This window comes from Helianthus annuus, chromosome 3, assembly GCF_002127325.2.
Source record: "Helianthus annuus cultivar XRQ/B chromosome 3, HanXRQr2.0-SUNRISE, whole genome shotgun sequence".
In the NCBI taxonomy this organism is placed as follows: domain Eukaryota; kingdom Viridiplantae; phylum Streptophyta; class Magnoliopsida; order Asterales; family Asteraceae; genus Helianthus; species Helianthus annuus.
In genome coordinates this window covers 26062408-26076744 of record NC_035435.2, presented here as the reverse complement: position 1 = coordinate 26076744, position 14337 = coordinate 26062408, and the positions used below count along the sequence as shown (strand labels likewise).

Below are 14337 nucleotides of genomic sequence, written 5' to 3'. Positions count from 1 at the left end.
TATAAACCAAGTTAGGGCTAGATATTATTAAGAAAATAGAGAAACCGAGTTATGGTTTGAGAGTTATTGTATTTAAGTTTTTTGAGTTATATTTTCTTGGTTATAATAAAAGTTCTTGGAGCGTTATTCCTTTCGTGTTCTTTGTTTGATTATTGATTGGGACTTGAAAGTCAACATCAAGTGAATTAACAAAAAGATAAGGAACAACAATCTTGGTACAAATTAATAAAATGCAATCGTATTCCAGTTTCTTCCTCCATAGATAAACTAGTAAATTTAAGTACATACAACAATGTATAGTTTTAAGAGCTTTTCATACAAGAAATAGTGGTACTGAATTACGGGATTGAACTAGCGGTGGGCAATCTTGTGAAATCTGCTTGAGGTGGTGCAACATTAACACAAGGAGGAAATATGGCTTCTTTAAGCATCCACATTTTTTCGCAAAACGCGTTGATGAGTAGTTTGTAAAGATGTATATAGGAATATCCATATACAGTAACCGGGAAGAATGATATTATGTATAAGAAAACATTTGTCCAATTCTGGCCGCTGCTAATGGTTAGTATAAGAGTGGCTGCAAATGCTACCATCATCATTGAGACAGAGAGTATCAACACAGTGAGGCCTAGCAGTAGCTTATTATGAAGAGAGTAACGAAAGTCATTTAAACGAAATGAAGATGTGAGGATTGAAAGGAATACGATAACGGATGTCAAAGAGAATGTGAGGGAAAGCGCATCGGCTAGAGCAAAGACAATAAAAAATGGTTTGTTTTTTAGAAGTGGATATCCCGTTTCTTGATTTGGACCTCCAGGGACAGTGTATGCTGCGGCAAAGGCAACAGTGGCTATAAGAACAGCAACAATGGAGCAATTCTCAGCTGTGTTCTTCATCCATTCTTTGGCATCAACCCGTAGCTGTGTAGTTTTCTCAAGAAGCATTTGTTCAGCAGTCTCCTCATTAAAATTTAGTTGCAGTCTGGCTGACGTTGTGCATACTTTACTTATTCTCTGCACCAACAAAAACATACACCATTAAACTCAAAGATGAGCCAAATCATACTGTGGATGCATGACAGACATATGAGTATAATGTATATAATTTACCTCAAACAAAATCAAATCATCTCTCAATATTAAAGCTGGGTTCCTGATGTCGTCTTCAGGTTTGCTATCTTTAGCTTGTACACTAAACATGTGCAGTAGCGAGTATCCTTTTTTGTCTATCTTTCCTCTTAGTCTCCTGATAGAATGTGCCATATTGATTACAGTATCAATGATCTCCAATCTACGGTATTTAATAGCAACATGTAGAATGTTGCGACCGTCCCCATCAATGTGCTCTACCGCCTGAGGGTAGACCTTTAGTATTTCCTTAACAATCTCAGTACAACCACTTTTTGTTGCCAACAACAATGGAGTGTCGGGGGCAGATGCAACGTCTCTTTTTTCCAATGCACTAGCCCTCCCTTCGTATTTGTGGAATTTAGCTCTACTCTTGTCTAATCTGGATTTCGTTGCTTTCCAAGACTTGTCTTTTTCAACCAGTATCCTTGCAAGGTCCTTTGCTGATTCACATCGTTGCTTTCTCTTTTGAATTTCTTCAAACATTGGCACCCTACTGCGTTTCTCTGGACTACAATCAATGTCTGATCGACAAGCAAATTAGTTAATGATTATACACTTGTGTTTAGATATGTAAAAAAAAATCATGAGAATTTGGGGGCTCTATGAGAGTTGGAAAAATGGGTCCCTAAATTTAAACTTATATGTTAAAAAAAATCATTAGTAGGCTGGACAATAAATGAGTCAAAACTAAATAGGCTATTGTTGTAATTACTATTTTTTAGTTGGGTTTGAAGTTTAACAATGGGCTTGGGGAGAGTGGACCCTATGTGTTCGCCCACCATGCATATGGCCCGGGACGGCCTGGTCTATGTTTAGATCAAAATTGTTGCAACATGCTCCACTTAGCATCTATATTTCGGAACAAATAAGTTGACGGATGATCGGTCTAAGATGCTGGAGCCAACAGGCCCCATGGTTGGTTTCTATTGCCAAGTTATTGCTCTTGAAGGAAAATCAGACTTATTTAATGTGGCCTCTATAAATACAAGTTTAATGTTGATGGAAACCAAAAAGGAGGGAATATAAGATTTGGCTAGCTGCTAGTAGGGTCATGGACAAGGTTTTCTCCTTTGGAATGAAGCACGAAAAACCTTTGTTGTTTATTGTTTAATTTTATTTTATATAAGGGTCATAAGTTTGGTGATCTTTACATGACAAATAATGGGCTTCAGAAGGCATCCTTACACTTGTATATTTGCCTCTTCAAGAAACTGTGTCCAACTCCATTATCAAATGCGGAAGGATTACATGCTAGAAGTTGAAGACCCGTCAACCCATCTCCATCTTTCACCGCAACCAATCTTGGATATCTTCGAGTTATAAAAACGGCCAGATCTGTCCATAATATATGATAAAATAAATATGCAACTTAATTAATGTTGTTAGATAGAAGAAAAAGGCTTACCAAAGTTCTGGCTGAGGATGGCTACATGTAGTATGGTAGATTTATCATTTCTTAGAAGAAACATCTCTAAATCTGCTCCTTTTTGAACTGCCTTTTCCACTTCATCACTGAGGAATTTGAAAATTTTGGTCTTTCCATGGCGGGCTGCATGGAAGAGAGGGGTCTCTCCCAACTTGTTGGTCATCATGAGTAAAGAAGGAGCCCTGCACAACATCTCCCTAGCTGCCTCCACAGTCCCATTGTTGGTGGTTGTTTCGTGAAGTATGGTGTTTCCACTACTATTTATCCATGTGAGTTTTTCGAATTGGCTTTCATGTAAGGAACGTAGTAGGGCGACAACAAGGTTGTTACGCTTATTGAAACTCGCCATATGAAAAATTGTGTCATTATGTATGGTTAGAGTATGAAATGGGCCGTTTGTTAAGCCACGGCATATCTCAAATACCTTCATATCTTCTCCTCGTGACAGAGCGTTATATAGCTCCGCGTTAGTCCCCTCATCTTCGTCTTTAGCTACAATGACATTCATTGTGGGAGAAGCCTAGAAGCCAACACACAAACACACACACCCTAAGTTTTTATAGTACAAAGAGAATCCTCAACTGATAAGTAAGGTACATGTCCTTTAATTTGCTATAAGCATTTCCCTTTGCGTGTTATTACAGATTGTTGTGTGGTTCATGTATAGCTAGGGAGTAATCATGGAAAATGTAAAGAAGGTACGTTTATCAATATCACATCATATCACGGCTCTAAAAGCAAAACTAATATGATTTTCACTTCTAAGGCCGGAGAGTATGGGTGCGCCACCCTGCCATCTCAGCCTCTATGGCGCCTGGGTGGTGGCGCCACCCCACACCATCGATTTCAAGGTGGGGCGCTATAGGTGGGGCGCCAGCATGTTAACGAGGAGGAAGAAGTGTTCAGGTGGGGCCCACATGCATTTCAACCATTTACAATCTTTTTTTTTTAATTTTGTTTAATAGGGAGCTTTATACCATACCATGCAAGTTAAATGAGGAGGTTATAAAGCCCCCTGCCGGACGTGGATCCTAGGTAGCGCTGACGTGTCCTGTTTAAGCCCCAAGGGGATCGTATTCTCCATACAATCCTCCAATAACAAAATATAACATTTCTAGAAAACATGCTCTTGACTTATGGATTCATACTAAACTAACAAGATTAGAATCACTTTTTATAGAAGCTTCATGATTGTTCTTCCTTTGTGTTATTAGGCTGGAGGGTGTGGGATGGAGCCCCTAGGAGCCTCTGTATAGAGAAAATTTATATAAAACTAAAATGACTCTATATAACATAGGCTTAAGAGCATTCACATTGTACCCTCCACCTCTATCTATATAATAACACAAAAAAACATATATTTCTCTAAATTTTGTTTATTTTTTCAAAAATCTCTCACATCCAACTCTCTATCCTATTTATAAACACTTGTTTAATTATTTTTTTCTCTTTCATATACACTCAAAATAAAAATATAGACAGTTGAATGTAAACCTCTATATATAAAGGTGTATTTTAGTTCCTATATATTTTTCTCTATATTAAAGATTCAGTGACTTTTTTGTTGTTTCATCTTTTTTTCCCTTTATATTTTTATAGAACTAGCACTAAGACTTGCGCGCGTTGCGGCACGAGAACATCGCAAACATCGAATGAATTAGTCCAAACGTCGTGTGATGCGTTAAGCGTATGAAAACGCATGTTTTGACGTATTTGATTGAACTCGATATAACCTATATAAGAATTGTGATTTGATCAAAATGTAAAGTAAATCGAATTTATATGTGATCCGACTCATACTTAGAAAAAAACTACAATTTGACTCCACACGGTTAGAAACAAAATTTACGAAACATACATAAAATACGCACGAATAGATATTATATTTGTCCTGACTCATCTCCCAAATCAAAACCTAGACCAACTCAAATTTATAGTACATAAAAATATACACGTAAAAAGGGTTTTTTAATGAAAACGTATCATATTTGACCTGACTCGTTTTTTAGAAAAAGTTTACGTCGAAACGTAGAGCAAATCATATTTATACCGACACGTAAATAAAAATATGCAAGTAAAAAATTGTTTTTTAAGTAAAGGAAGTATATCGGGGTAAACTCAAAACAAATCATTAGTAAAAAACTTAATAGGTTAAAAACGTTTTTAAAATCGTGCCAAGCAATATTAATGTCACAACATTGTCAGTGACCCTAACATTGGAAAAATTCATAAATATATAATGAATAAAAAAGGAAAAATAACACCGAACAAAAAGCAGACGTAAAATCATTGAACTACGAACGCCCGTTGCAGTACGTTAACGCAAAGAATTAGACCGAAACGCAAAACGTGGAAAAGAATAACTAAGTTGAACGGTGAAAAATAAACGTTTTGCGACGAGCCTGTCAAATAAGAAAAAAAATACCAAAAAACGGTGAATCCTACATGCACGTTGCGGCGTGTCTTGCAAAATTTAGAACGTGACGTAAAATGAATAACTTGTAAAAGATGAAAATTATAAGGGGCCAAAAATGAAAATAAAAAAGTGTTAGGGTTAATCCAAATATGAAAAGTATTGGGTTAGAAATGAAAAATTAATTTTGTTTTTTGAAAAACTCCTCATACATGGGTACAACTCATAAAGCAACATTTTGTTGCTAATTTATAGTTTATAATGTACGTATATAGAGGTCCCAATGTGAATGCTATAATATTCATCACTCTATATATTATTGTGAGTGCATAATACCAAAGAAAAATAATTAAATAAGTGTTTGTTAATAAGATAGAGATATATACAGAGAGTCGGATATGAGATGTTTTTTTAAAATAAACAAAGCTTAGAAAAAACATATTTTATTTAAACTAGTATTAAGCACCACTACAAAAAAAATGTCATTTAGTGGCATTTAACTTTCATGCCATTAATTTAGATTTTAGTGGCACTTTACGTATACCATATTTGCTTGACACACATTTTTTAGTGGCATTTTGGTTTTGTGTCACTAATTTACACTTTTAATGGCACTTTTGCGTATGCCATAATTGCATGATATCCACTTTTAGTAGCATTTAAATTTTTTATGCCACTGATTTACACTTTCAATTTCAATATAAAATTTTCCCTCTTTTAGTTGCACTTTTGCGCATGCCTTAGCTGATACACGCACGTCCTTTACTACGCGGTTCAGTTTATATTTTATACCGGGTCGGTTCCAAGGTCTTGCGGGTCGACCCGTGGACTGCTCACCTCTAATAGCGCAATTTCGTTTTTTAAGGTTTGCTATTAACAAAAACACTATAAGTTAGTGGACGCCATAAAAAGAATTAAAGATTTGATATATAACTACAATCAACAATTAAAGATTTGATATATTAAATTTTATAAGGACCCCTTAAATATAATTTGATGTACGCCATAAAAAGAAAATGAAAGCTGGTGTAGTGGTAAACTTCCACTTTACTAACAAGTGGTCATGGGTACAATCCTAGTATAGCCTTTTTTAAATCTAATTCAAATATAGGGTTTCTTAAAAAAAACAAAAAAGTAAAAAAACAAACAGATGCCTGCTCCTCTTCTTTACAGATAAAAACTGACTTTTTTTTTAGTTTATAACTTGAATTTTGTACTTGTCTATTTGTTTAAGAATGACATCGTATTTTTATTTTGTGTTTTCTAATGAGTAATAATTATATATTTTTGTTATATGTTCCTCGCTTTGACCCGACCCGAACGAGGACCGACCTGAATATTTTAACGTTTTGTTGTGAAAATTTTGAACACCGAAAAAAATAGACCCCATTGGAAAAAAAATCCTGGGTCCGCCACTGATAACGACCATACTTAGTAGGCATACTATACTTTAATAATTATGATATATCGGCATGATGGGTCGTATTGGGTAAACATTTAGAATTTGGAATATGTTACTTGTTACACAATGTTTTGCTAACATTTGGAATATGTTTCGGATCGAACTTATTATTGAAGTTATAATATTATGATTTCTACATTTACATTTATCGAACTTTTATTTAGTATTTATATCGAAAATGTGATTTGTTGCAAAATTATTTGCCACTGAAATAATATGTAAAAATTAACTGAAAACAATTTTACAACACAAAATTTGTGCCACTAAAACTCGTATATGGATATATATGATTACTTTTTAGAGGCATAAAAATGTGTCACTGAAGTCCTTTATTTATATTGTGGCAAAAAAAAGTGCCGCTAAAAGCCCAAAACTTTTGTGTGGCAGATCCAAAAAGAGCCACTAAAGGCTTTAGCGTCAGCACTTCTAGTGGCATTTTTTTGTGTGCCACACATTCCTACATAGGTCTTTAGTGGCACACTTTTGTTTTATTGTGGCACTTTTTGTATGTCACTATATGGCATTTTTTTTTGTAGTGACCCCCGCGTTGCGACGGGGCGTAAAATCGTGTCAAAAAGAATCAATGCCACACCATCGCCGACGACCATCAACACTTAAGTTGAGGCGTGTTAATGCGAAGACATTAGGGCAAAAATACATAGAAAATAATAACTAAGTCAATTTAGGACCTACACGTAGTGAAGAACCTGACAAATAGGTAAAAATAGAGTAATAGACGACGTAAGAAAATGTTGAACTACACATCCACGTTGTGTCGTGTTAACTCGTAAAATTTAGAACAAAGTGTAAGACGAAACGTAAAAATGTTGAACCATAATACACGTACATTGCGTCGTGTTAACTCGCAAAATATAGACCTAAGCGTAAAACAAAAAAATGCGAAAGATGAAAAGTAAAGGGGACCAAAGTTGAAAATAAAAAAGTTGTGAGGTTAAATTGAAAAATATGAAAAGTTTTGAATTAAAAGTAAAAAAAATCAAATAGTTCTTGGATAAAAGAAATTTATCAAATACTTTTAGGTTAGAAGTAAAAAAATTCAATTAAAAAAAACAAAATAAGCATTAAGTACAACACCTAAAACAAGTTTCTAATTTATAGTATTTGAATTATATAGATGACAAAATGGTTGAAAAGCAAACATTAAACAAAGTTTTTTTTTTTTTTTCTTAGAATAAGTAGTGTTATATTGTGTGAGGTCTCAAAACCCGGGAGCCCTACTTGTTAGTGAAATGACATCACAGATAGTTTAGGGCTAAAAATTAAAAATCAAACATAGTAGAAGTCTGGCATTAAACATAAGATAAGTCAAATGTCCACCCATGTCAACATAAGTCAAACACGGAAATGCCAATGTCTAATAAAATGTCGTGTGACCACGTCAAGCATTGTCAGGGAGCCGCCATCCAGACCATCCCAATCACTAACTTGACTCACATGGAAAGTGAGTTGTTAGCAACGCTGAGTTAGTTCTTATACATGAGTAAGACAAGTAATGGTTTCAAACCTTTTTAAACAAACATAGGTTAAAACACATTTTTCAACAATAACCATAAATCAATGTTTTTCAATTATCAAAACAAGTGTAAGGTCCCATACTAGTCACTAAGATCAATAACCACTATGAATCGCGTCCCATAATTAAGTGTGGAATTCATAGTGGAGGTGTAGGCAATCACAATCAAGCACACATGTAGGTGTAGGCAATCACAATCAAGCACACAAATTGACTTAGTGAACTCGCTAACATATAGTAGGTATGGTGTTAGGGGTATCGGATCAGAGTAGGCTCGAGCGGAAGCGGAACAAACACACACACACTAGCAGAAAATAAAGAACACGAGATTTTACGTGGTTCGGTCCAGGTGACCTACGTCCACGGGTTGCAACTAGGGTTAGGATTTTATTACTGAGGTGATACCAATTACAAAGATCCTATCAACTATTTATAATACCCAAATTAGGGTTTACAACTTGTTGACCAAGAAACCGTAAAATAGGAAACCGGATATCAGACTTAACAAAAAAACTAGTGCATATACGTATCTGTTCCATATTCCATATTAGCGCATTTAGCAATAGTAGCAATAGATTAGAGCATCTATCATCTATGAGAGCATCTGTCACAATTAGAGCATCTGTGAACAGTAGATGCAATAGATTAGAGCATCTATCATCTAGAGCATCTATTAGCGCATCTATGAAACACTAGCGCATCAAACAAACAATAGAGCATGTGCTGATGCTTTATTCTGTTCCTACATTCCTGCAAAGCCTACATATCTAACAATCTCCCACTTGGAGGCTTTGCATAAACCACAAAGTCTATCCAAGTAAACCTATCACCGGTTCAAGTCTTTCAAGCCTCCAGTTCCCAAGAACAAGCTAAGACTTCAGTCACATCCAAACCACCTAGTTGCAACCACACCTCTCATCAAGTACCTGAGAGACCAGTTGAAGCTCCCACAAGCTCCAACCCAGCCATGACTGAAATCATCACTGACCCATCCTCTGTCTCAACCGGCTTGCACGATCCACCAGCTCCAGAGATACACCGAGAATCAATACCACTCTCCACATTTTGCAAACCATTTCCAGGAGAGCATTTTTCTTCAGTCGGAACTTTCGTCTTCAAAACCCAACGGTTCTTCGTGATTGTACCCGGAACACGACCCGTGCTCCCACTATCACCAATTCCCCTGACTGGCTTAAACTTAGACCACCGACTACATTCAACTGACATCCCCAAAGCACCAGGATTCAAGTTTGCAATTTGAACCCTCTTGCGCTTACTAGATTCAGTGAACCAGACTTTATGCTGTACAGGGACGGCTACTCCCTCAACAGGTATCTCAACTAGATACAACGATCCTCGTCTCCTCCCACAGGCAACAACAAGATTTCCATCAATCACCTTCCACTTCCCACCACCAAACTTAACATCTAGTCCCTGTTTATCCAGTTGACTAACAGAAATAAGTTTCTTAGTTAAACCTGGAATTACCCTGACGTTCTTTAAGTTCCATGTAGTGCCCAGTGGAGTCTTCAGATTGACATCTCCCATACCCGTAACATTAAGAACATGACCGTTAGCTAATCGTACCTTTCCAAAGTCTCCTTTTTTCAAATTCACCATCGTCTCCCCGCTGTGCATGGCGTGAAACGAAGAACCAGAATCCATAGTCCAAGAATCTATAGACTCTTCACAGCAAACCAGTACGTCACCGTCAGATTCATCTGACACAACACTGTTTACATGTTGCTTACCATCCTCTTTCTTAGGATTAGGACACTCGTTTTTAACATGCCCCTTTTCACCACAGTTCCAGCACCTCACATTCTTCCCAGCTTTAGACAAGCTTTTCCCACGACTCCCACTGCTTCTGTTTTTACCTCTTCCCCTGCTAACACTGAGCATACCAGAAGTAGATCCCCCACTAGTGTTCCTCCGGTGAACATCTTCACCCAAAACACTATCCCGGACCCGATCAAACTTCAAATTTCCAGTTCCAGCAGTTTCAGTGACCGTTGTCACAAATCCTGACCAGCTATCAGGTAAGGAAGATAACAAAACCACAGCCTAAGTGTCATCATCCAACTTCATGCCCACAGTTGCTAACCTGGACAAAATTGAATTGACTTCGTTAATGTGATCAGCAACTGAACTGCCCTCGCTCATCCTCATATTAAACAGTTCCCTCATCAAGAACACCCTATTACTGGCAGACGGCTTCTCATACATATTTGACAGAGCTGCTAACATATCACGAGCAGTTATTTCTTTCATGATATTAAATGCAACGCTCCTCGTCAAAGCCAATGTAATTTTACCTCTTGCCTTTTTGTCCTTTGAGTTCCAAATTGCCTCGGCAGCTTTATCCATTCCAGCAGGTTTTTCTTCCAGTATCACATCCAAATCGCATTCACCAAGCAACGCCTCTATTTGCATTCACCACCATGCAAAATCAGTACCGTTGAACTTCTCGATTCGGAACTTCCCGTCTTCAGCCATAGCAAACGAGAAAAACCAGAAAAAACCACAAGGAACCAAGCAACCAAAAACCCTAATCGCCGAACACCCTAAAACCACCAGATCTGCGCAACAGCAAACCCTACGGCGCAAACCATAGACCTTACGAGCCGTAACCAGAGAATAGGTACGGGTCGTAAACAAGTCAGCGGCGACGGCAGCAACAACATATCAAGATCTCTTGTCCAGCTCTCTCTCCCTCTCCTGCGATAACCATGTGAACCGTGTATTTAACTGAACCTTTGGCTCTGATACCACTTGTTAGGGGTATCGAATCAGAGTAGGCTCGAGCGGAAGCGGAACAAACACACACACACTAGCAGAAAATAAAGAACACGAGATTTTACGTGGTTCGGTCCAGGTGACCTACGTCCACGGGTTGCAACTAGGGTTATTATTTTATTACTGAGGTGATACCAATTACAAAGATCCTATCAACTATTTATAATACCCAAATTAGGGTTTACAACTTGTTGACCAATAAACCGTAAAATAGGAAACCGGATATCAGACTTAACAAAAAAACTAGCGCATATACGTATCTGTTCCATATTCCATATTAGCGCATCTAGCAATAGTAGCAATAGATTAGAGCATCTATCATCTATTAGAGCATCTGTCACAATTAGAGCATCTGTGAACAGTAGATGCAATAGATTAGAGCATCTATCATCTAGAGCATCTATGAAACACTAGCGCATCAAACAAACAATAGAGCCTGTGCAGATGCTTTATTCTGTTCCTACATTCCTGCAAAGCCTACATATCTAACATATGGTTGCAAAAGTCGCTAGGCGCTCCCTAGTCGGTCGACCGGGGAGTTGAGAGTACTCGGCATAGGCGGAGAGTACTCGGGGAGTACTCGGACATGTTAAATTACAAAGAAATTAGTTTTCGGAAATTAAATATATGTCTAATAACATAAATTTACTAATATTTATAACAAATACGTGAAAATGATATCCATTATTTAATATGATAGTCATATAAATTATGTTTTATTAGTTTTTTTAAGTCAAACGCGACCCGAATTGACCTACTAGATCCGATTTTGGTCGAGTTTGACTGCGTTTGATCGATTCCAAGTAATTAGGCGGAGTTAGAGAATGTCGCCTCGGCAGCCTACCTTGTAGCGACTACTCGGGGAGTACTCGGCCTTGAAAACCTTGTTTTACAACCATGATAGTAGGTTAACCTTAAACCCGGTAACACTTTGGTATTTTCACAAAACACCATTCCAAGTGTTTACAAAACCTAAATGTATTTACTGATGCATTCATCACTATTAGGTGCACTTACAACATGCTTTTTAGAAACATCCATACATCATTGGGTGTTCGCCACCAGACACCTCGACACAACAATATCTTACGTTTAGACACATTGTCACCTCGACGCAACAACGGCCTACATCGTTAGACATTTCGCCACCTCAACGCAGATCCCCTTTATGTAATTGTATAGTGTCACCATTACGCAACAACTATCCACCCGCATAAAAGGCTAATGTCACCTCGATGCAACAATCACCCATATAAAGACTCGTCTATATCTTAGACAGTGACTACTAATTCAAAAGACTCTAGGAACCACGTTTAAAGTCAAATTCATAGGCACATAATTTAATTATCAAACATTCACGAAAAAACATCATCATTATGTATATCGTTCGTTAAAATAGTTCATCAATACAAAACACTTAAACATGTGCATCAGCCCCAAACGGTTAAACGTAAAAGGGGAACTATAGAACTCACCTCAAGCGAACGTCACATAACTCTAAAACCAGCTAATGTCTAATCAACCACACCACATTCTCAAACTCTCTACCTGAATCAATTACATGGATCATCATAGTCGAACTAACGTGATGTCAATGCACTCAAAACAACCCGCTACCCAAACCACGAGCCAAATCCCAATCCGGGGACCCTCTTGGTTTGCTTAACCACCGAGCCATCCCCACACTGATCCTGTCACCCAGTCGAGACCAACTTATGGGTTGGCTCCACCCCACGTGACCAGCCACACCATACCGACCCCTATAATAACCACTAAATCCCCTTGTAGGTTCGGTTTCCACCAGACTATGATGTTCCTGTCGCCAGCCGATCACAAACCACCTACCATTGCCATCACCGACCACCTCAATCATCCCAAGCCACCACTACTAGGATGATCGACCCACTTGTTGCAACCCTAGCTAACCAGTTAGGGTTTCATTTTCCCAAAATCATCCGAAATCATAACCCAAAACGATATTTACAAAGATTAGGGCTATGTTTTACCTTCAATCACGAGGACTCGTACAAATCGAATCCCGGAGAATCTCGTTCTAGCAAAATCCCTAAAATCCATTAAAATCCAGATAGAGAATTGTGACTAAATCACCACATGACCATTAATTTGGTAAAACAAATATGAATTACAAGAAAACTTACCACGAGTCGATAAACTAGCGCCGACCATATCATCTCTCTGTCCAATCTCTTTTTCCCGACGACATATCGTTGCTATAGAGCTTCTTTTAGGAAAAAGTGGCATGCTTGTTTTTTCTCAAAAATCTTTCTAAACTTTAGAGACGACAAGTCAACACCGACCACCTCAATCATCATCGGCCACCACCTCTAGGGTGGTCGACCACCCTGATGTGTTGCAAAACGCCATCATTTATCTATATATTTAATATATTACTTTAACAGTTTTTGAGTCTTTTTTTAGTAACTGCAGGTTTATATTTTATTATTTTATATTATTATAAGTCTTGGTGCGAAATGGAATCGAAAACGAGCTAAAACGGTTAATAAACGAGTAACCTGAGGCTAGAAGGTAAGTCAAAGGACTTAATTTGCCATTTTCTGGAAGTTAAAGGGTGTCATGCATAAGGCATCACTAGGGGTTTTGTTTTTTGGCATGAATTTCCAAGAATACCCTAAATTAAATTTTTTAATCACCAAAATGCTATAGCCCCTAATTATCATTTTGCCATCACTACATTCTTATTTGTTCTTGGGCTGATTTGTCATCATGAAGGCTTTGGGCTAGTTAATTTATGCATCATAAAGGCCTATTCATAAAACATTGTATTATTTCTCAAATACAACATTAAATGACAATTAAATGATAGGAGAGGATCATGAGAAAACTAATTAAATATAAGAAAACTAAAAACTTTAAAAGAAACCTTAAAAAACACACCCTTTTTTAACATTTTTTGGTTGTAAGTCTAGCATTTTTAATATAAGAAAAACAAATAAAAAATAAATCAGTATTACACATATACAACATATGTTGCACATGTAATTTAGCCTTAGGGTTTAGATTTTTAGTTTAGTTTAGCTTTTAGGGTTAGGTTTTTGGAGGATTTAGTTTAAGTTTATGGTTTAATTTTTAGGTTTGGGGGGCGGGGGGTGTTAGGTTTTTGAGGATTTAGGTTTAGCGTTTAGTTTTTAGGTAGGGTTGGGGTTAGGTTTTTGGGGGATTAAATTTAGGGTTTAGTTTTTTTTTTTTTTTTTTTTTTTTTTTTTTTTTGGTGATGGGGAGGGAGGGGGTAGGAATTTATGTTTTTTTGTAGTGTTACGCATGTGTAATATTATTTTTTTATTTTAAATTTAAAAATGTAGCTTCATAGCCAAAAAATGATAGAAAAACAAAAAAAAAATCGGTGAGTTTTTTTATGCTTTTTTGGTAGTTTTTTAGTTTTCCATGTGTTTATCGCGTACTTTGTGTTTCAATAGTTCTTTAGTACACGGGTTTTTGTGAGACTGGAAGGAGATCCATCCTAGTAGCCTTTAGATTCTAGCAATCCAAGTAAAAACCATAAATACATAGATTACCCCTTTTCATCTTCGAGTGAAT

The 14337-nt window shown here is 37.0% G+C and overlaps 1 protein-coding gene across 1 annotated transcript; it reads right to left on the bottom strand.

Moving 5' to 3' along the window:
- Positions 1–216: 216 nt before the first annotated feature.
- LOC110928817 (ankyrin repeat-containing protein At5g02620) lies at positions 217–3087 on the bottom strand. The gene is made up of 4 exons (XM_022171856.1): positions 2536–3087; positions 2316–2465; positions 1110–1651; positions 217–1013 (listed from the first exon to the last, which is right to left on the bottom strand). Exons 1-4 carry the CDS (start codon positions 3062–3064, stop codon positions 339–341), a joined length of 1896 nt encoding a protein of 631 aa, XP_022027548.1. The 5' UTR covers positions 3065–3087; the 3' UTR covers positions 217–338.
- Between the last annotated feature and the right edge of the window lie 11250 nt (positions 3088–14337).